This window comes from Emydura macquarii, unplaced genomic scaffold (genome assembly GCF_026122565.2).
Source record: "Emydura macquarii macquarii isolate MOO-44397 ecotype Brisbane River unplaced genomic scaffold, CSIRO-AGI_Emac_v2 contig_2805, whole genome shotgun sequence".
NCBI lineage: Eukaryota > Metazoa > Chordata > Testudines > Chelidae > Emydura > Emydura macquarii.
This window is the reverse complement of record NW_027132942.1, coordinates 3,637,331-3,659,590: the sequence shown is the minus strand read 5'-3', so window position 1 is coordinate 3,659,590 and position 22,260 is coordinate 3,637,331. Positions and strand designations below refer to the sequence as shown.

At 70.4% G+C, this 22,260-nt stretch overlaps 1 protein-coding gene across 2 annotated transcripts in view; it reads right to left on the bottom strand.

Moving 5' to 3' along the window:
• SLC6A9 (solute carrier family 6 member 9) overlaps positions 1-21,181 on the bottom strand; it is a 31,741-nt gene extending 10,560 nt beyond the window's left edge. Inside the window, exons 1-3 of one of the 2 annotated variants that reach the window (XM_067567826.1) lie at positions 21,052-21,181; positions 20,116-20,241; positions 15,874-16,026 (exon numbers count right to left, since the gene is read on the bottom strand). In XM_067567826.1, coding sequence (XP_067423927.1) covers positions 15,874-15,921 — 48 coding nt within the window. In that variant the 5' untranslated portion in view covers positions 15,922-16,026; positions 20,116-20,241; positions 21,052-21,181. Of the gene's footprint in view, positions 1-15,873; positions 16,027-20,115; positions 20,242-20,639; positions 20,685-21,051 lie in introns of those variants that run through there. The other variant, XM_067567827.1, reaches the window with a different exon arrangement.
• Between the last annotated feature and the right edge of the window lie 1,079 nt (positions 21,182-22,260).

Genomic DNA, 22,260 nt, shown 5'->3' with positions numbered 1-22,260 from the left:
AATCATAGAGTTGGAAGGGACCTCAGGAGGTATCTAGTCCAACCCCCTGCTCAGAGCAGGACTAACCTCAGCTAAATGCACCAGCTCACACCACAGCTCCCTGCTGCGGGGGGCACCTGGGTTCTTGGTCACCCCAGGCACCACCAGAGGGGCCACCAGGCTGGCCCATGGGGGGTCTGGCTGAGCGCCCCCCTAGGGACAAAATCTGGGGCAGGGCTCTCCTGTGGTGAGTGGGCTGGCAGGGCACCCATGGCGCCTGGCACCCCCTGCCCAGCGAACACAGTGCAGTGATGATGGGGGCCGGGGGCTGCTCTCAGTTACACCTGTGCCCAGCTCTAGCCCCCTCTGCAGACGCACTGGGTCCTGCCCCACGACACGGAGTGCCCAGTGCCAGGGGGTGCCTGGCCCCAGGGCCGGAGCTGGGGGCACCTGGCCGGGTGGCTGCTCCCAGCACGGCCTGGGACCAGCTCGCTCTCTGGGGGCGAGAATGGCGCTTTGTCCCGGCCCGAGGCCCCTCCCGCTCCGGGCCGGCCGGTGGCTGCCCCACGCTGGGCGCACAATGCGGCCTCACACCAGAGCCCGACAAAGGAGCCGCTGCGGCTGGCCCGGAGCTGGGCTGGCACCTGCACGGCTCCCTCCATGGCCCTGGGCTCCTGCGGCCGGCCACCAGCCCGGGCCACGAGCGGAACCGGGCGGGGGACTCGGGGCAGCTAGGGGGGGCTGGCCAGCCCCGCCACTGTCTGCTGTTCAGCCCCCCGGCGGGGCACCCCACTGCTTCAGGGGACCCGTCCACGCCGCCTTGCTCTGTGGGTGTGGGGCAGAGGCTCCAGAGGGAAGGGGCCCGGGCCCTACGCTCGGAGCTGAGGGGACGCCGGCCGGCCGCCCCCCGCCACGGGCAAGCTTCCGCTCAGTAGCAGCTGCTGCGAGCGCGCTGCCAACGAGAGCCGTCGCTTCGGATCGGCCTCGGGCGCGCGGGCGCCGAGCCGTGTCATTCGATTAGTGCCTGGAGCAGCCGGGCCAGCGACTCCCGGCCGGCGCGGCCAGGCCCAGCATCTGCTACGAGCACGCCCCGCACATGCCAGGATGGGCGCAGCGCCGGGCCGACACGTGCCCCCCGAGAGACCCTCAGACCCCCCGGGATTGTCCTGCCCCATTGAGCAAGTGGGGATCCTGGCCCCATGGCTGTGAATGGGGGGTCCCTGCAGGTCCCAGGGCATCACAAGAGACAGGCACTTCGGGCTTCTCTTCTCCCGGCCTGCCCCATTCCTGGCGGCCCCCTGCCCCTGCCTTGCCCCCATGGGGCACCCAGAGCCCAAGAGATCTGGAGTGGGCTGCTTGGCCCTCCCCACAGCACACAGGGGCTCAGGGCAGCTCTGCAGCTGCGGAGGTTTCAGGGCTGCCCCGGCGGGTGAGACAGGGACTCTGGGGGAGCCCGGCCTGGGGAGGCAGCAAGCGAGGGAGGTGGGGCTGGGCCCCTCCCCAGTTGGAGCAGCAGGCCAGGCCTGAGCGGGGGAGTTTTGCCTCCCAGATTCAAGGGGGGGAGGGATCCTGGAGGGAGCAGGATGGGGGGAGCCAAACGAGGGGCTGGGGGGGGCCAAGCCTCCCACAGCAGGAGACACCAGGACGACCGGCAGCAGGAGCGTCCCAGCCGGGAGCTCAGCAGGGTGAGAGGAAAGGCCTGTGTACGGTAGGTCCTACAATAACACTGGCCACTCTTGGCGGCGGGGGATGGGGGTGACTCTGCCAGAGGGCGGGGGCAGGAGGGGGAGAGGCTCTCAGGGGCCCGTGGCAGGGCAGGGGAAAGCAGGAGGCGTTCCAGGCCAGTGTGAGATGAGACAAGCCCCACGCAGCTCCCCGTGGGGTAAACTGGTGTCACTCCGCTGCGTTCACATGGGGCTGCAGCCCCCCATCTCCCCGGAGAGCGTCTGCCGCCGAGGGACCAGCCCCTGTCCCCCAACCTGGGTGGGGGCAAGTCCTGGGATTGCTCAGCCCCCCAGCCCGGCCCCCCGCCGTCTCCCTGAGCTCCTGGGCTCGGCCCCACACCCGGAGCAGCTCCCGCTCCGGCCGGCAAGCTCCAGCTGGGTGGCTGGGGCCGCGGCGCAGCCCGTCTGCACGCCTGATTAGTGGGATTTGACGGCTGGGTGCCCGGCCCGCGGTGCACAATTGCGCAGGCATTTGGGACGCAGCTGATTGAAAGCAGCGAGCGGCCCGTCTCCCTCGCATGCCGGGGGACAGCTGCCCCACGCCTCTCCTGCAGCCCCCCCCTCCCCACAGCCCTTCTCTGCTCTCCTGCCCCCCCATGCAGGGACCCGTGGCTGGCACGTGCCGTGAGCAGCGGGCGGGTCTCCCCAGACGGCCGGCCAGTGGGGTGGGGGCGTGGGGGGCTGGGCTGCCCTGGGGAGCAGGTTAACCCCCTGCAGAAGCAGCGGATTGACTCGCGGAGCAGGCGAAGCATCGCTAACCAGCCTGCCTGGGCCAGGGGCCCGGCCCCATCCTCGACCCCACCCAGGAGCTGCGGCCACAAGGCGTCGGGTTCAAGCCCTGGAGAGTCAGGTGGTGACCTATGCATGGGATCCGGCTCCCTGGGCGGCTCTCGGGGGCACCACGCAGCCTCTCAGGCCAGCCTCAGATCCCAAAACACAACAGACAAATCGCAGGCTTTACCCAGAGCTCTCCATGGGCCACCACTGAAAGGCAGCCACCTCTGGGGTGGGACATGGCAGCTGCAGTTCTCCAGCAAAGAGCAGCGTGATCCCAGGGTAGGAGAGAAAATGAACCCCCCCCAGTCCCAAGCAGCAGCGTGGGGCAGCAGTGGGAAGTGCCCAGGGCTCACAGGACGCTGCTCCAGGAGCGAGCCTGGCCCCAGCCCCCCGGTGCCCTGACCCCACCCCAGCATCCTGGGGCCATTCGGGGCAGCTCCTCAGCCTGGCGGCGTCCGGCCAGGGGTCCTGGCGGCAGCACGTCCTCCCTGGGCTCTGCCTGCACGCCCCAGCCTGCCGCAGCTTCCCTGCCATTTGCCTTCACTTCCTAAGCGGGGTCAGGGCTGTTACAGGCTGGCTGCTTGAGTTCCAGCCCAGAGCTGGCTGCATCTCCGTGACGGGAGAGCACGGGAGCTCGCAGCACCGGGGGGGAGGGGTGCGCGCAAGGGCCCAGGTGGTAGCCGCAGACTGTCAAGCGGAAGGTCGTGTCGTCGTCCCCCCAGCTGGAGGTTTCTTCTCCTGCCGGGTGTTTTCCAGGTGAGACCTGGGGCCAGGCGTGGCCTCTGAGGCCTGTCTCTACAGAAGGGAAACTGAGGCACAGAGACGGCCAGAGCTGCTGCAGCCGATGGTGGGCAAAGGCACGGAGGCCGACGGGCTGGCTCCCTGGGCGGGGCTGCGGGAGGCCAGGGAAGAGCCGACCAAGTTCTTGTCGGCCCCGGCAGGCGCGGGACGGCCCCACAGGGCTGGGGAACTGCAGCCCCGCCCAGCCCCCGCGGCCGAGTCAGGCACACCAGGCGAAGGATAAAACTGGGGTGGGGGCACCAGCTTTATTAACACTCCAGAGCCAAGAGCCCTCCCCCCTCTTCCCCAGCCCGGCCCCCCCCAGCCTGACCTGGGCGTTGGACTCAGAGCCCCCCCGGCCAGGCTGGGCCTGAACCTCACCGCTCGTTTCGTCAGGACGCCGGGGAAATCCCGCCCTCGCTACCCAGCCGCACGGGTCTCCCGGCCCTTCTCCAGCACCGCAGCCGCCTTGGCTCCGGCCTGGCCCCACACAGCCCCTTCCCCTGGCCCCGGCGCTCAGCCGCTCCCTGCCGCGCCCCTTTGGAAACGTTTCAGGCCGTGGTGTCACCGTCCGTCCTGCAGCCACTGCCCTTGCAAACCCCCCCCCCCCCCACAGCCTTGCGCCCCCCTCGGGGTTGAGACCCCCCGGCTGAGAGTCGCGGTCCCAGCCCCACACTCGGCGCGCGTCCCCGCTCTCCAGCCCATCGGACAGAAGCGGCTTTTCATCATTTTCCAGCCCCTTCGCGGCCCGTCCCCGCCCCCCCAGAGACCCCGGCCAGATGTGCACACCAGCCCCTTTGGGCCTGCCCTGCTGCCCCACGTGGATGGCAGGGGCTGCCCGTAACGCCTGCAAAGCGACTGCCAGGCCCTCCCGGGAGCTCGCCTTGGCCGCGATGCCTGCAAACGACTGGACACGGGTGGCTGCCGGCCCGCCAAGACCTGCCTCTCCACCATCGTCTCAATCTCCTTGCCTTTCCCCTCCGCGGTCAGCTGTCTTAGGCTTGGACTGTCAGCTCTCCGGGGCAAGGAATCTCTCTGCTCTGTGTGCATGTACAGCACCTAGCACAGTGGGTGGGGTCTGGGACTAGGGCTCCGAGGTGCTCCGGTAACTCGGCTGATCGATCCGACTAACACGACAAAGGCAGCTTTGCCACCCCCCAGCCCCGCAGTGGGGTCAGCCGAGTTCTGCGCTCACCTGGGCGCAAACACCCTGGCTTCAAACAAGGGACGCCCAGCCCTGCCCGCCGGTAATGATGGGGGTGGGCTTACCTAAACTCCGACCACATGGCCAAGCTCCACCCACCGGCCCAGAGCGGCGTGGGGCAGCAGTGACGCCTGCTGCGTGCGTCTGTCGCCGTCACTAGGCTCCAGGGTTAACGGCGGGTCGAGGGCAGCGCAGCATGGTGCCATGGTGCGAGCCGGGTGCTGTGTATCGTGAACTGGAGCTGAAATCCCACAGCCCGGCCCTTCGACAAAGCTGGGCGTGACGGGGGGGGGGGGCTGGGCATGACGGGGTGGGCTGTGGGGCTGCCATTCACAAGACAGCCCTGCCCCACGCGGCCGAGCTGGGGACTAGCTGGTGCCCCAAGCTCCGGGGAAGCAGCTCGACTCAGCGATGCGGGTGACAGAAGCCGGGGAAGGGCAGCTCCTCCCGCCCCCGCCCAGGGGCCAGGCCCGGCTGGGCACAGGGGGATCAGCTCTCGGCTGGGGGGCTGGTGCCCCTAGGAAGCCAGCCGGGCGCTGAGCCCTTCTGCACTGTCAGGGGCAGGGAATGCCCTGAGACATCCACGTCCAGCGCCTCACACCTGCACGCCCCGACCCATGGCACGGGGCCAAGGCCCGCCCCACACGTGACCCCCGGGCCCCCTCCCTTGCCTGCCCCAATGATCCCAACCCTTCCTCAGCCTGGCCCGTCTCGCTGGCACGGCCACAAAGGGACTTGGAGGGAGAGCATGGTTCCCAGCTGGGCAGCCCCCCAACCCCCCCGCCCGGCGCCCCACTGACCTGCTCAGCAGGGCAGGGAGGGGCCTCGCCGCTGGCGCCCGCCATCCTGGGGGAGAATCGCGGAGCCGCTACTATTCTGCAGCTTCATTCACACCCGGGGCCGGCGAGTGGCACCGCCCCCTCCCCCGGGCCCCCCCGCGCGGGGACTTGGCATTACTCGCGGCTCAGCTCCTCCGGCACAGGGCTGCCCCCCCCAGCTCCGCTGGCCCTCGGCAGCAGAACAGCTTTCCCCCAGCGAGGGGCCTGCGGTGCCCCCCACCCGCCCCCGGGATCCCACTGGCTCAGGGCCATGGGGCCTCCACACTCTGGCCAGGCCCGGGGGAGCCGTGGGGGGCAGTGGCCTGAGTTCAGGACAGGACCCCAGCCCCTGACCCAGGCGCAGCCAGTGAGGCCAGCACCCCACGGGGGGGTGGGGGGGAGCTGGGGTGCACTCAAGGAGAGATGCTCCCCCCTCACCCCCCTGCAGCTCGCCCCATCGCGACTCAGTTTCCCCAGCCCTGCTGAGGAGGAGTCGCTGGTCGCTGCTGGCGATGGGCTAAGAGTTACCCCTCGGGGCAGGGACAGAAAGGGCCGGGCATGTGGGGCGCCGGCACAGCTGGGTGGGGTCCCAGGCCTGCGATAGCAGGGGGCTGGCGGGTTGGGGGGGCTGCGGCTCAGGAGGGTTGGCCCATGTGGGCCGGACACTTCTGCCCCCCAGCAGCTCCCCAATACCTGCCCCAGCCCAGCTGGGCTCCGCTGCCGGGCACCAGTTTGCCAATGGGGCACCCAGACAGCCCCCGACCCGCCAGCCCCCCCCCCGGCGCCCTGCTCTGCCGGGGCCACCCCCCCCTTCCCGGCTGTGCAGCTGGGCCTTAACGAAGCCTCATTAGTGAGACCCGGCTACCCGCAGCCCCTCCCCCCCCGGCCTCTGCACCTCGCCAGGGGCCGCTGGGCACCCCACGCCTGCCCTCAGCTGAGCCGACTGCCCCTCTGCAGAGCCTAGCTCTGGCCCCCCACCGCTGCCCCCAGAGCCGCTGGCCTCGGGGAGGGGGCTCACTAGGGGCCATGGGGTGACTGCCCCCAGCCCCTCTGCCCCAATCTTTCCCGCCTGCCCCACCACGCTCCCTCCAGCAACAGGGCCCCCCTCTCCCTACAGCCCGGCATGGGCCTGGGGAACTCCCCGCCACAAGCAGGTAAGGGTGACGTGGCGGGGGATGGGAATCAGCTTAGACCCTCTGTCCCAGGGCACTGGGCGATTGGCACCTGCCCCGTCAGCATCACCGGCCAGCGCTGGGGACCCTGGGTCTGAGCCTCCTGCTGCCCTGCCCCCCAGTTCCGATCCGCCCCCCAGCTCCGATCCGCCTGGCTCTGTGGGCAGGGCGACTTCTGGCCCAGCCTGCCCCGGGGCACTGCCCACCTTCCCGAGGGCTCATGCCTCTCAGGCTTGGCTCCATGGGGCAGGACCTGCCGCGGGCAGCACCTGGCCGGGGGCCCCAGCCCCACAGGCAAGGGGGGGGGCCGTGTCCGAGGCCCGTCCCAGCCGACTCATTCAGACCCCAGCGCTCCAACCCCAGGCCGCCTCCAGCCCAGGCCGGGTGCAGATTCCTGCTGCTATTTCAATCCTCTGCCCTCGCCTGTCCCGGCCGAGCACACCTGTCGTGGGGCGTCCTGCCTGGGGGCGCCCCGGGGGGCCGGGGCAGGAACATCCCCCCAGCGAGGGCTGGTGCGGCGCAGGCGGGGGGAAGGGTGGCGGGGCTCAGCAGCTACACCCCGCCTGTGCACACCCGGGTGAGCGCCCAGGGAGCTGACGCTCGGGGCCGGGATCTCTCAGTCTTAGGGCGTCTCTCAGCCCCACAGCTCAGCCCTCTGCCGGGGGGGGGGCCACCGCGGAGAGCAGAGATCATCTCTGCAGCGCCACGGGAAGCATGGCACGGGCGGGAACGCACGGCAGGGGGCATGGCCCATGGCGTGGCGGGAGGCGCTGGCTGCGGGGTTGGTTTGAGGCACGCGGGAGGCGTCCGTAGCGCTGGCACCCGGGCGCTGTGGTTCTCGGGCCCAGGACAGGCGGTGCCGCTTAGGGCAGGATTTGTCCCCCGCTACCCTCGAGGTGTGAGGGGTCGCTGGCCCCCCCGGCCAACACGGACACTGGAACGACCCACCCAGGGCGCTGAAATAACGACGCTGAACCGCCCGGAGAGCTCCCGGGCCCTGCACGTAGCACCACGGACGCTCAGTGAGGCCAGGCGTCAGCTAGACGCTGAGTGACCCTGTCAGCCCCCTGCCCCCCAACACCCACGGCAAAGGACGCCTCTGGCCAGGCCGGGCGGGGCTGGAGAGGGGCTGGGGTCCAGCACCGCAATGGCGCTGGGAGGAGACAAAAGGAGCTGCGGGGGGTGCAGTGGGGGTGGGGGCAAGGAGGCAGGTCAGAGAAGGGCTGGGGGGCAGCACGGGGGGCCTGACCTCGGCAGGCAGGGCGGTGAGGGGGAGGGTGCAAAGGCGACGGGTGAGGAAGGAAAGCGGGGCAGGCCTGGCTCAGGACCCCAAAGGACACGCAGGGGTCGCCGGCCTTGCTGCCTACACACCCGGCCAGCCCTGGGGGGGCGGGGGGAGCAGCACAGCCTGCATGGGGCCCATGGCCACCACTAGCCTGGGCTGGGGGCAGCCGGTGCTTCCTGGGCTCCCCGGGGGAACACGGCCCCCGGCGCCTGCCTGGAAAGGAGCTGCCCAGGGCCCGGGGCAGACGGGGCCCAGCCTGGGACGTCCCGCCGAGATGCTGCCGGCCGTGGCTCCCTGCCCCCCCAGGGGCTCTGACCGTCGCTCGAGGGTCCCCACCCCCGGGCCAGGCTCCCCCCTTGGAGAGCTGGCGGGGTGACCGTCCGAGGTGGGGTGACCGACCCCCCAGCCAGCTGCAGCCCCCCTCACCCCAGGGGTCCGTGTGGAGCCGGCACGACCACGGCTCCTGACATCATCCTGCCTCATGCACGACATCACACTCATCTCCATGGCAACCCCCTGCGAGGTCACTGCCATCAGCTGGGCCATCTGGCTCCCAGGAGGGTGCCGCTCCGCTCCCTCCCTGGCACCCTGGGCTCGTGGGGGGTGGTCTGGGGCCGGCTCCCCGCCAGCCCTTTTCCCAGCTCCTGCCCCGGCACCGGCCGCCCCCCCACTGGTCCTCCCTGACATCCTCCGTCCCGGCCCAGCCAGGGGCTCACGCTCAGGTGCCTCCCCCCACGAGACAGCCCTGCCCTGGCCGCCCGGCCTGCTGGCGCTGAGGGGCCCCCCCTTTTGGCTCGGAGCGCCCCAGCTGTTCCCGGGCAGGCAGGAGCCAGCCAGGCTCCCTTTCGGGAGAACACGTCCAAGGTGCCCAACGAGGCGTGAATGAGACAGAACGTGGAGGGGGGCTGGGTTTTCCGGAGACCATCTGGGGTCCCGGGGAGTGGGCGGGGGGGGCCCTGAGCACACGTAAGCAGCACACACACATGTATGGACACGGGCCAGCTCCGGGCCGTCACTCGCTGGGACACATGGGGTGCGCGCTGGCCTCGGGGTTGGCGCCCGCCCACCCCACACGCGCCAGCGCCAAGGCCAGGGAGAAGCCAGCAGCCAGTTCCTGGGAGGGTGCCGCACGGGGCAGGGAAGGTCCCTGGGATGGGGCAGGCGGGGGACCCGCAATTTGCATTGCACAGGGGTCCCGGCCCGGGGCGCCCCTCTGCAGCGCTCAGACCCTCGCCCGGCGCTCCCTGCCGGCCGTGCTCCCGGCCGATGCCCCGTGGCCAGGCGCAAACAGCTGTGATGCAGCACTCCCGCCCGCAGCTCGGCCCGGCGAGGGTGGGGATAGGCAGGGGTCTGGCCTGGAACCACGGTCTAGGGGCTCCCGGGGACTCCCTGCTCCCCCCAACCCTAGAAATCAATGGGACGCCCTCCCCTGGACCCCGCCTGCAGCACCGGCCACCCCACCTCCTTGGGAGCTGGAGGGGGCAGAGACGAGGGACGGGCCCGACTCTCCTGCGGAGAGAGACTGGAAAGACTGGGACAGTCCCTCCGCAGGGAGACACGGAGCAGGGGCGGGGGCCGAGTCCGTACAAGACCGACTGGGCCAGAGCCGGGGGCTCGGGACCGGCTCCTCCCCCGTCCCCCAGCCGCAGCCCTTTCTTCTCGGGGGTCTGATTCGCACCTGAACTGTGGCCCCCTCCAGCCCACGCCCATACTGCTCCTAGAGCCGCTCCCTCTGTGCCGATAACGCATGAACCCAAGTGGAACCGCCGGGCTGGCTGGGGAAGCCAGGCACGGTAGTGGAAGAAACACACGGCCGGGTGTGTTTTGGGAGGTACAGAAACACACCACAGCCGTCCCCGGCTTTCAGTGCTCTCCCGTTCTCGGCTGTTGCTATTTTCTGTCCTCCCATCCCCTAAACCCACCCCTGATATTTACCCCGCTGCTGGGATGCTCATTTTTTGCACTGATTTGCACCCATCCTTTATAACAAACCCTGACGCCTTCCCCGGCAATTTTAAACCAGCTACAAATGGAAAGCGAAGGACTTTGCTCATAGCCCAAGCCCCAGAGGACGGTTCAGTACACTGAAAGGGGGGAAAAACGCAAAAGCATTCCCCCTTGGCCTGTGGAACTCACTGCCACAGGAAGCCGAGGCCAAGACCTGGGCGAGGTCCCAAGGGGGGACTGGAGGTTTGGGTGATAACAAGAATCTCCAGAGATACTGACAAAAGCTCCGGCGGGGAGAGTGAAACACACTGAGCGAGACCTCCCCGGCCACACACACAGCCCTGGCATTCCCACATCTGCCCAACCACAGCCACCTGCCGGGAACCCCCCCCCCCCACGGTCTTGGGGGTGCCATCGCCCTCTGCCCCGCACGGGGGCTCCCCCTCTCTGCCTTTTCCCCGGGAGTCTCTGCTACAGCACGGGGGATCCCAGCTTCCCCGCCACACCCCTCCCCAGCAGGGCCCCCTCCCCCGTTCACGGTCCTTCCCTGCTTCCCCTCGGGGTCTCTGTCCCAGCCCCCCAAGTCGCGGGGGGGGGGGGGTCTGTGTGCTCATTTCCTTTCCTCCCTGGGTCTCCCCAGTCCCTCACTGCTGGGCGGGTTGCCAGGCAACGCTGGCTGCCCTCTGCCCCACGGCACCTCTGGTAGGGGGTGTCCGAGGTGCCAAGTGCAGGCCTGGCAGGGCAGAGCTCCACGGAGAAGAGGGACAGACAGCTAGACAGCCCACCCCCTGCCCCCCCTCTGGCCCTGCGGGTGGCTAGGGGCTGGGCTGGGACCTGGGGCCTTGCCCTGGGGGCTCCCGCCGGCCCCAGGAGATCCCAGCGACCCCAGCAGGGCCGGTCCTGAGCGAGCCCCAGGGACAGGCTGGAGGCGGCTGCTCCCCCCGCAACCCCGAGGCGGGTCCCAGGCAGCAGCAGCACCATCGCCGCCCCCCCCCCCCCCCCAAGCACAAGTGCCCCCGTCCCCGCCGGGTCCCCTGCAACAGGCCGCATGCCCGGTGGCTCCAGAGCCCCACTCCTGGGCTCTGGCCTGACCCACGGGCCGGACGGTGCCCCCAGTGCCTTCGCCCACATGGAGCACCCAGGCCCTCTCCTCGCCCCCCACAGGCACCAACTGCTGCCCCCTGCGAGGAGACCCTCGCACAGCCCCTCCGGGGGGGGCGGCAGATGCATCCGCTCCCCCCCAGCCTCGCTTCCTGACCGTCCCGGGACGCACCGCGGCCTGCACGGAGCTGGAGCCGGGAGGCAGAACAGCTCGCAGCAGCGGCCGGGATGTTGGCACCAGGTGCCCGGGGCCAGGGCACTGCTTGGAGGGACCCAGGCCAGGGGGAGGCCCAGGGCAGCACGCCATGGGGCAGACAGCAGGCTGTGGGGGTGCCATGGGGCAGCCCAGCACCTTCTGGGGTGCAGCACTGGGCCGTAGCCCCCCTGGTTTTATGACACCGGCGGTCACACTCCTGTCATGCCACCCACGCGGGCACCAAGGAGCCCGAGGGTGGGTGCAGAGTGGGGGGGCCGCAGGAAGGGCCGGGGCAGTGCCCGGCAGACAGGCCGGGTGCCAGGCCCAGCCAGCCCTGGGACGACGTTTCCAGGCTGCCATTCAGCCGGCGCGGACTGCCGGGCGTTCAGGCAGAAAATCCCCCGGGGGCCCCCCCCTGCCAATGCACGGCCCCTTCTTGTTCCGGGCAGCGCGCTCCGGCCAAGTGCCGTGCGTAGGCAGGGGCTGGGACCAGCACGAGGCCCCGCGCCCCCCTCGATCCTGGACTCGGGCGCGCGCCAGAGGCCCCTGCACCCGCACAAGATGGCAGCAGCGCCCCCGCCACGACTCCGCGTCAGCACAAACGCCTCCGTCCCCCTCTCCGCTGGCACCCGCCTCCCCCCCCCTTCCCGGCAGCTGGCGCGGCCCCACCGCCCCCGGAACGCTGCCCGGCAGTCAGCTGGCAGGGCCGGCGCGCAAACAGGCGCCCGTCACAAGGACAAAACAGGACGTCCTTGCAGGAGAGCGGGGGGAGGAGGACGCCAGCCGCCCCCGGCCCCCCTCAGCAGGGGCAGCCCCCTGGGGCAACTCGCAGTTCTTGGACCCCACCGACCTCGCCGCCTCCCCCCCTCCCCGCCCCGGCATCAGCACAGTCGCACCCTGGGGCGCGGTGCCCCAGCCCCACCCCTCCAGTGCGGGGGGCAGAGACGCAGCACGGGGGCAGCAGTGCAATGGGTGTGCAGACATGGCCCCACGGCTGCGTGGGGCAGAGCCATCAGCTGGCTGGCCCCAGGCCGCCTGCGCCCAGCCGGGGTCAGAGGCTGCCGTGGGGAGTGCACCGGGGGGAGGGGGGGCCGCACCTGCTGACGGGATTAGAGGGCAGAGCCGGGGCACGGCCGCAGCCGGGGTTTAGGATGCTATTTCCATGACCCTGGCGGCTGTCCAAGGGGATTAGCTCCCGTCCCGGCGGCCCAGAGATCTCAGCAGCACAGGAACCCCCACCCCCTGGGAGCGCAGCGACTGACGCTGGGAGGAGGCACCCAGGGGGTGCACCAACCTACCCCATCCTGCCTCGCCCTGCCCCCCAGCTGCTGGCTCGCCCCCAGGGGGCCCTCTCGACATCAGCCCAGCTGGGGGGCCCAGGCTCCACGCCCCGAAAGGGAGGAAGGATCACAAGCCAGACAGAGAGAAGGAAGGGGGCCGTGTGGGCAGCGCATGGGCTGAGACGGAGGGGGCGGCGGGTCAGGATTGAGGGGTAACAGCAGAGCCCGGGGAGGGAGGGCCCCCAGCTAGGTGACGTCCAGTTTCACCCCCTCCCCCACACATCCTGCCTTCCCGAACTGAGCTGGGCCATTAAAGATTTACCCGGAGCAGATCTGGGACCTGAAGCCTGCCTGGCTCCCTGCTGCGGCACAGATATCCAGGCCAGGGCCTGCCCCCCTCTGCCCCCCACTGGGGTCGGTGCCAGGGCTCCCCCCGCGGAAAGTGCGAAGCAGCAGCTGGGGCGCTGGGGGGGGGCGCTGTGCCCACGTGAAGGAGAGTGGGGCAGCGCGTGAGTGCACGGGGGGCGTGAGCGTGCGCACGAGGGCAGTCTGCGCCCCACGGCGCTGTGCCCCACTGCTGATCATCTGGGGCTGGAGAGGCCAGCAGGCAGCAGAGCCTGGCGATGCCAAGGTTTCCCTGCTGCCCCCCGAGCAAGGGTCTGGGGGTGCTTCAGGCAGGCACGGCTCGTGCACTGCGTTAAATGCCTTGCCCCACAGTCCTGCCCCCACGGCCGAGTGCCTGTGGGCAGGGGCTGAGCCGGCACCGCTGCCCCCGGCAGCTGCGCTTCCGTGCATGCCCCCTTCCCAAACTCGGGCACCCCCAGTGAGCCTGGGGGGTGGGGGGGATGGGCCCCGGCAGCACATAGCCAGCGACGGCGCGACCCACGGACAGCGCCCCGCCGGATTCATCATTGCGGGACCCGGGAGGGCGGGAACAAGGCCCTGGCACCGGGACGTAGCCGGGAGTGGCCGGCGCTGGGCTCCAGCTGCACTCCGGGCCATGGTGGCCGCCCCGTGGCCTTCCAGCCAAACGGGCAACGCAGCAGCAGCCCCCCCACAAGCCATGCACCCCACCGCCAGCCCCAGGGGGGCGTGCGAGAGGTGGCCCCGGGGGCAGGCGGAGCGTGCCCACCCCGTGCAGCGCCCACACAGCCCCGGGGCAGAGGCATTCCCATGGCAGCCAAGTACTCCAATGTCCACAGGACCCTCCCAGCCCTCAGTCAACCGTGTTAAGCTCTTGGCCGTAGAGCCCCCCTGCGGCAGGGAGTTCCACAGGCTAATTCCACGGCGCGGCGTTCCTTCCAGGAGGCTGGAATTTTCCAGCTTTCAATTTCCCTGAACGCCCCATCCCCGAGACAGGCCTCACGTGCCGCAGTGACCCGCCCCTGGGCAGGAATGGGGCCAGCCCAGCCCCAGCCCCGGGGGGAGCGCCCCCTCCCCCACCCATGCAGGGGCACAGCTCGGCCCAGGCAGTGAGGGCGAGAGGGCGGGGCCGGGACCGTGCGGCAGTAGCTGCAATCCCAGCGCTGCTGGCACGCACACCGCGCCCGCCTCCCCAGCTCTCCCGCTTCCCAGGGAAGTCCTGGCTCTGCTCCCTTTGGCTGCAGCTATTTCGGGAGGCCCCCGGGAGCGGGCGGGACCAGCCTCCGATTCATCCCGGGAGCTTTGTTCCCATCCGCTGGGGAGAGCAAAACCGCAGCCAAGCCCAGCGGCTGGGAGGGGCCGGGGCCGGGCCGCTCTCACCTGCCGGGACCTGTCGCCTCCCCGTAACCGGCGGCAACCAGGGAGCCCCCTCGGGCTGCTTTGGGTACCAGGGACGTGATCCCCTGTTGCCAGGGAAACAAGAGGGCTAGGCAGGGGAGGGCCGGCAAGGCAGATGTTGGGCTCTGGGCCAGCCACTGACGGGGCAGGAGGCCTGGAAGCTCCTAGTGCCCCCGGGCTTCAGGAGACTCACCCCCCGCTAGGAGCAGTACGGGGTGAGCGTCCATGGCACGCGCGTGTCAGCTAGGCCCAGCTGGCAGAGCCACGAGGGCCACCGTGCCCCGAAAGGCCACTGCTGGACGTTATAAAGGCCACAGCCGGCCTCTGTCCCCGGGAGCCGCCCCAGCCCCTCGGCGCCCCAGGCCCCTGGGGCAAGGCAGTGGGGGGAAGGTGGGGGGCAGGCTGGGCTGGGCTCTGCAGCTGGTCCAACTTGTCCTCTGCCTTGACTCTGCGGCGGGGGCCGCTCGTCAGGCCGGCACTGCCTCGCCTGCCACGTACCCAGCCCATGCGTGCAGAGCACACGTGAGGGGCGCCCACGGGCCCAGCAGGCCACTGGCCACCCCCGACACCGACGCCCCGTGGTGATGATGGGGGGCCGCCTGGGGGGAGGAGCCCCTCGGGCAGGGCAGCAATGGAGGCTCTGATGGGGGCGGGGATTGGGCTGGGCTGGGGACACCTTCCGGCTGGCGCACGGCATCTGGAGGGTGATAAGGGAGAAGCAGAGCGGCTGGGGGGGGTGATTCGGCACCGTGAGTGCCGGGCACCACACCCCCCGCTGAACCAGAGAGCACAGCAGTGGGGGCGGGGCTGCAGGCAGCAGCAGGGGCTAGTGGTTAGAGCGCTCAAGAACACTGCCTGCCACTCTCACGCATGGAGGCTCTTGCCATGAAGGGTGAATAGGGCCCAGGGCCCTGCCAGAGACACGCCGGGGGATTGACCACTCCCCAGGACACACAAAGCTGCGGGGGAGAGGAGAGGGGCGCTGCAGGGGACCCAGCCAGGACCATCCAGCTCGTGGTGCCAAACCAGGCTGGATATGTGCTACTGCTCCCCAGGGGAAACCGAGGCACGGAGACAGGCAGAACCTTCACAGGGAGTCAGGAGGGAACCCGGGAGTCCTGGCTGCTAGACCAGCGCTGGGCAGCCCCTGTCCCCAGCCAGCCGAACCCAGGATGCACCTCGAGAACTCAGCCCCCCAGCAGTGCAGGCGACGCGTGCCAAGGAGAGCCAGCGGTGCCAAGATCTAAACTCAGCTCCGCAAACCGCAGCTGGCCCAGCTCCTGCCCGGATCCCGTGCCGGCACCGCTACCCCTCTGGAACTACGAGGACAGACAGCGCCAGAGCCACCACGTGGACACTCCAGCGGGACGCGGCAGGACACCAGAGCCCAGCCCCGGCCCCAGCACCAACCGGCATTGCTGATCCCCCCCCCCCAGCCGCTCAGACACCAAGCACCGAATGGAACAGCAGGAGCCTCTGAAAACACCACGGGCAGGCCAACCGCGACACCAGCCATTCCCCCGGACCCTCCAGCCAGCCCGCCACACTGACAGGGAAACTGAGGCACAGAGGGGCATGGGACGCAGCAAATCCGGGTTGGACCAGGAAGAGAACCCAGGAGTCCTGACCACCAGTCGTCTGCTCCAACCGCTCCCTTGTGACAGCCTTGCCCAGAACAGTCAGCTCTCGGAGGCAACGCCCTTCCCCCCCAAGCACTGCACATCTGGCCGTGGAGGTGAAGGGTGGGGCTCTGCCTTCTTGGCTGTTCCCAGAGGTTCTCCAACTTTGACGGGCAGAACCACTCCCCGTGCCAGCCACCGCCCTGGAGAGCACAGTCCCCAGCACTTACCAGTAACCCCTCGCCGCACTTATCCGCCATGGCTGGGGGCTCGGGCATGTTCCACACAGCCTGCCACGGGGGCTCCTGTCTCGCTGGCTATGCCCGGCTGGCACGGCGACGCGGGCACCGAGCGAGTCAATCCTCAGACAGTGCGAGAGACAGCTGGGGAGAAACGAGACAGGAGTAACTCACAGGGACGGGGAGCGGAGCCGGTCGGGAAACACCCCCAGCCATACCTCCCGGGGGGCACCCGCCCCGCACCCCACCCTTCTTCCTATCCCATAATCACTGCACGGTTCCACGCTCCGGCAGGTACGCTCAGGAGGGGGCCCAGCGCCGTGTGGGTCGGGATTGAGGAGCACTGGCAGAGCTGGGGGGAAGCTTGCCCAGTGCTCACCCCACACACAGCCTGACCTAGAGGTGGCCACAGCCGGGAGCAGGGCCGGCCCGGCGCTCAGCTGCTGCCGAGGACACAGATGGGAGGCGCTTTCCTTCTGCCCTGCTGCACCGCACGTGCCATGCCTAGGTCGGAGCTGCCAGCCGCTGCCGGGCACCAGCTGCTTCCCGAGCTGGGGAGATGCTGCCCACCCCCCTTCCCTCGCTCAGCGCCCGGCTCATGCCCCGACAAAGCCCTGCCTCACGGCCATCGCGCAGGTCCCCACGCCACGACCTCAGCTCGCCGGGCCGCCAGGAGCCCACTGGCCGGGACCCCAGGCTCGGTGCCGCCCGCAGGGGGCTCAGCAGCTGGGCAGCCCAAGCAGTGGGTCCACATCAGCACCCCGCCTCCGTAAACCCCTGCCCCTTTCCCTACGCCCCAGCATGGCTCGAGGCCCCGCAGGAGAGCGGGCAGGGATGGAGGAGATGGGGCTGGCGCAGGGTGGGGCCCCCGGAGCCAGGCCAGCTGGGCAGCTGCAGAGCCTGAGCGTGAGAGATAAGGAGCAGGACGCGGGAGGAATCAGGCACGCAGGGAGCAGGCGTTCCCCAGGGCCGACGGTTCCTGCACCCGCAGCACGACCCCCTCCCTGCCCGCCCGCCTGCCTGCCCAGGGTGCCGGCTGCCCTGGAGCAGGGGCGCTACGGGCCCTGCACAGAGCGGGCAGGCGGGGTGGGGGGTTACTCAACCCTGCCAGTGCCATGCTCCCCACTCCCTCCTCCCCCCCTCCAGGAGGCCAGGTAGTTCTCCCCGTCAAAGGTGGGGAACCCCTGGGAACAGCCAAGAGGGCAGAGCCCCACCCTTCACCAGGAGGCAGGCAAGAGACCCCAGCCCGTCCTCCCCCGCAGCTGGGCCCCCCTGTGGAGTCTGCTCCGGGCTCGGCAGGGATCAGGCTCCGCATCTGAAGCCATCCCCCGGTAACGAGGCTAGAAAACCTCTGCCCGCCTTCTCACTGCCCCGGCATTTATTGGACACTCAGCGCTGCGCATCTGTCAGAGAGGGGCTAATTGAGAGCCCAGCACATGGCCACTAACCACCCCAAGCTGTAACTGCACCCTGCCCCACCCCACCCCCCAGCTGCAAACAGATATAGGCGCCTCCGTCCCCTTAAGCAGTCAAGCAGCTGCTGGATCCCACCCCAGAGGTGGCTGCATTTCAGTGGTGAGCGAATGGTACAGGCCCAGCTGGCAATCCTGCAGAATGGACAATGCCAGGGAAATGTTTTGGGCTCCGGCAACTTGCATGTGTGTGATGCAACTCGGGTTTCTGCTGTCTCTTCACCATCCCATGCTCAGTCCCGTTTTCTCCTACGTGTGTGTGGGGAAAACAGAGAAACAGCCGCAGGGGTAAACCCACTTCTAAAGCAGAAATCCGAGTCCGGGAGTCCCCGGACATAAGGCTGGAAGACGCCGGCCGACCCGTCCAGCACAGTTCAGAGAACGTCACCCAGGGACTGGTCTGGATTGAGCTGCGAAAGTAGCTTCCACAAAGCCAGCCGGCCTGGCTCTGAAAACATCCCGGGACGGCGAATACCACACTGCCTTGGGAGTCCGTCCCAGCACCGTGTCACCCTCCGTGCCGCACACACGTGCCTTGCTTCTCCTTATAACTGATCTGGCTTCAGCTCCTGGCCATGGGTTCCTGTTCTCCGCTAGCCACTAGCCAGGAGGTGAAGGACATCGCCCTGAGACCGCTCGGGGGGGGCGAGACAGGAGGGGAGAAGTAGCATCCCTTTAAGAATTCAATCCCGGGATTGAAAAGTGGCCAGTCAGGGAGAAACCTCAGTAAGTTGCTCTGGTGGGGGTTTGGGTCCCCCTCGGGGTTGGAGCCGGACTGCCCCTCCAAACACGGGCGAGGGAGGAGAAGATCCCAGGGGGCAGCAGGTGAACTGGCGGGCACCATGGGTGAGCTCGCAGCCCTTCCTGACCCACATGCTGAGCCCTGAAGCATGAAAGCTGCCGCACCTTCCCTTAGCTCACACGGCTGCCTCTCTGCTCAAGCAGCGCCCCGTAGACGCAGCCTCAGGTCCTGCCCCGCCAGCCTCCGCGGCAAGGAGTTCCAAGGTCAGATCCACGATGCTTCCTGCATGGTTTTCTTCTCTAGGGTCCGTAGCGCACGCACCAGCGGACCCCAGAAGCAATGCCACTTATAATAACCAGACCTGCCTTCTAACCTCACACAGGCCCGTGTCTGCACGGCCCGGGACACGACTCGCCCAGGCAGGGGTGCACACCCCAGCCCTGTTCCAGCTCCTGGCCTCGTTCCCAAATCCCACCCGCACCCCGGCACCCACCTTTCCAGCCCGCCAGCGCCCGACCATCACACAGCGCCCACGAGTGCAGAGCCAGCCGCCCCTGGGAGTTCCAGCTCCTGCTGCCTCTGCCCGCCGCGCCCACGCAGCGCCCCCGCGGGGAATGGGCATGACGGACCAGACCCACAGCCGGGCACCCACCGCCACTGCCACCCCCTCACGGCCCCCAGCCTCCCACCCTCAGCTCCCGCGAGCCAGCGGCTGGAGGCCGACCCCCGACACACAGAGCGGCAATAAGAAGCTAACCGCCAGTGATTCGCTGGGGGGGACAATCCACCCGGGGCCGACTGGCGACGGTGGCATGGAGGTTGGACGCTGGTCTCTGGCCTGGGCTGCACGAGGGCTCAGGCTAGGTTACAATGGTCCCATCTGCCCCGGGGGTCTGTCAACTGCAGCCCCACACCCAGCCCTAGGATGCCCACACCCCCCTCGCCTCGCTACCCGACCTGGGACTGACAGACCCACCCCGGGGCAGAGTCTTCATCCAAGAGACGCTAGGCCAGGCAACTGAACCCGGGGAGACCCCCCCCCCACACACACATCCCTATGGGGCTGGGAGCCAGTGACCCCAGGGGCAAGCCCCCCACATCCCTATGGGGGTGTCAGCGACCCCCACGTCTCTAATGGGGTTGTCAGTGACTCCTGGGGGGGGAGCCCCCGCCGTCCCCCAGCAGAGCCCAGACCTCCCCCCGGGGGGGGGGGGGGGGGGGCTGCGGCTCCTTTAAGCGGGGGGGGTGTTACATCAGCCGCCACGTGGTAGCTGCTTCTCGGTCCCGCCCCTGCACATGCCGGGTGGAAAATTACTGAGGTCGGGGCCCCCCCGCCCCGCTCCCTCGGGGTCCCCCCGCCCCGGGCCGCCTCCGACCCCCGCGGGGTCCCTCCGCCCCCTCCCCCCGTTCCCGGGTCCGACCCTCTGCCCTGCCCCCGGCGGGCGGAGCCTGGGGCCCCGGCGGGGGGGGGCGAGTCGGTGCAGCTGGGGGAGGGCGGGGGGCTTCCCTGCTCGCCGTGCCCGGGGGGATCCCCCCCCCCACGCCAGGCCGGGGCGCCCCGGGGCGGGGAGATGCGGGTCGGGCTCGGGGAACCTGCGACAAGGAGCGGGGCGGCCCCGGCCCCGCCCCCCCAGTACCAGCCCCTCTCCCCCGGCACCGCCCCCCCCGTACCGGCCCCGGGCACCGCCCCCCCATCTGCCAGCCCCCCATAGCAGCCCCCCTCCCCGGGCACTGCCCCGCATCTACCAGCCCCCCCTCCCCCGGCACTGCCCCCCGTATAGCAGCCCCCCCCCCGGGTACCGCCCCCCATGTACCAGCCCCAGGCACCGCCCCCCCCATGTACCGGCCTCCCTCCCCGGGCACCGCCCCCCGGGCATCCCTCCTATGGACCGGCCCCCCCCCCGGGTACCCCTGCTCTATGGACCGGCCCCCCCCAGCTCAGAGCCCCGGGGTCCCGCCCCAGCACCAGCGCGCGGGGGTCAAGTGCCGCCCCCCCCGCCGGCTGCGCGCCCCCCGTACCCGCTCCATGGCGCTCGGCGCTGGCTGCGGTCGCTGCCCGGCCCGGCGGGCTCGCTCCGGCGGCTCCGTCCCTGCCCGGGCTGCGCTGGCGACGCGGCGCCGGTCCGCGGGGCTCCGAGTCCGGCTCTGAGTTGGAGCAGGAAAGTTTGGGAGCTGGGGGGCAAAGACCCGGCAAGCCCCGCCCCGCCTCGCTGGCCCCGCCCCTCGCCGGCCGGGGGGAGCCGCAGCCGTGCCAGACCCCCCCTCCGCCCCCCCGGCGCAGCGCCGCCGTGTCCCCCCCCCCCGCTCTCCGACAGACCCGGCCGGGGGGTCCCGTTCCCAGCCAGAACCGGGGCCCGGGGGGACCGGGCGGGCAAGGGGCGCGCTCCGCGTTCCTCCGCGTAGCCGTGTAAACACAGCCCGGTGTCAGCCCCGGCGCAGGGGAGCCACGGACAGAGCCACGGACAGACACACACACACACACACCCCGCCACGGGGCCATGGGGGGCCGGGACACACACACACACAGAGCCACGGACACACACCAGCCTGGAGACACACTCAGCTGCGTACGCGCGCTCACACCCGCCACGGACAGACAGAGCCCTGCACACCCCCGGAGCATGGATACACACACACACGGACACACACACAACCACGGGCACGCGCACACACACACACACAGCGCCACGGGCAGGCAGCCGTGCTCCCCCCTCCCCCAGACAGCCGCCAGCCCTGCGGACACACACACACACACACACACACCCCGACACACACACACACCGGCCCGGCGAGCCCGGGGGCTGCAGAGGCGCGCTCAGGCGCGCTCCGTGCGGCGGGGGGGGAGCCAGGCCCGGCGCGGGCGTCGCGCCCCCCCCCCCCCAGCCCCAGCCGCAGCTGGAAGCGTTTAGCGGCAGGAGGGCCCCCCCCGCTCGCCCCGCGCCCGCAGATCCGCACCAGATGTGCCGCGTGCAGCCCAGCGCAGGAGCGGGCCGCGGCCGGGGGCCGGGGGGGGCCGAGCTGCACGCCGCGCTCCCGGCTTCACCGGCACGGAGAGGGCGCGAAGTATCCGCTCTCCGCGGCCCGCCATCCCCGGCCCGGCCCCGTGTAAACGCCCGCCCGCCCGCGGGGTGTCTGCACCGCGCCCCGCCCGCCCGCGCTCTGCCCCGTCTGCTGACCCGGGCGGGGCACCGCTGGGGGCCGGCCAGGCAGCGGGGAAGCCGCTTTCATGCCGCCCCTCCCGCCCCAGGCGCTGCGGAGCGGTTTGTTTACACGGCCTGTCTCTCCCGTTCCCCTGCGGGGACATGCAGCCACCTCTGGTGTGAAGCCAGCCCTCGGAGCGGAGCAGCGCCGCCCCGCTGCTGGGGGCAGAACCACGCGGCCTGGCAGGGGGGCGGGGGCGAGAGGAGGTGTCTTTGCCCCATGGGCAGGGGTTGGCAGGGACGCCCGGGCAGGGCGGGGCAGCCACGCTCCACAGCTGAGTGTGACCGTGTCAGGCACACCTGGCCCCAGCCCCGGCCCCGGGCATGGCAGGCAGAGCAGCGCCCCCCCTCCCCGAGGCTCACACCGGGACTGTGGGGGCAGCACCGTGCCCGTGGAGAGCGTCCCGCCCGCAGCCGGGTCTGCCCTGTCCTGCCCTTATGAACGTGGCCCGGTTTGGCTTGGCCTGGGTGATCTGGTGCGGTCCCAGCCCAGGGGTCCTAGCGGGGCCGCTGGTCACTAGCGCCTCGGATGGCCTCTGCGTGGGACTGTGCCCTCCGCTTTACGGGCCTGCCATGTTCTCCGGGGCAGCTCTCCCCGCGGGCAGGGACAGCCTGCTGCCCTCACGCCGCCCGCAGCTGGCACCCGACCTGGGCACTGCCCATGCTCTCATGGCACCTGGGGGGGTTCGGGGCGAGCGCGGGGCGGTGCTGCTGCCCTGCTCTGTCACTGCCGTCCCTCTGGGGTGCCTGGCAGAAGGGAGCGAAGTGGGAGCTTACCCACAACGGGGGAGGGAAGAAGCCCGTGGAACCGGCCGGTCAAAGCTCCCAGCCTTTCTGCCTCCACGCCAGCCCAGCTGCTGCTCCGCGTCTGATCCCGGGGTGCTGGCTGGCTGCGGGGCACTGCCCAGCCAGGCTGCTATTTCACACCTGCCTCCTGCCCCTCACACCTCCTGTACCCGCTCCT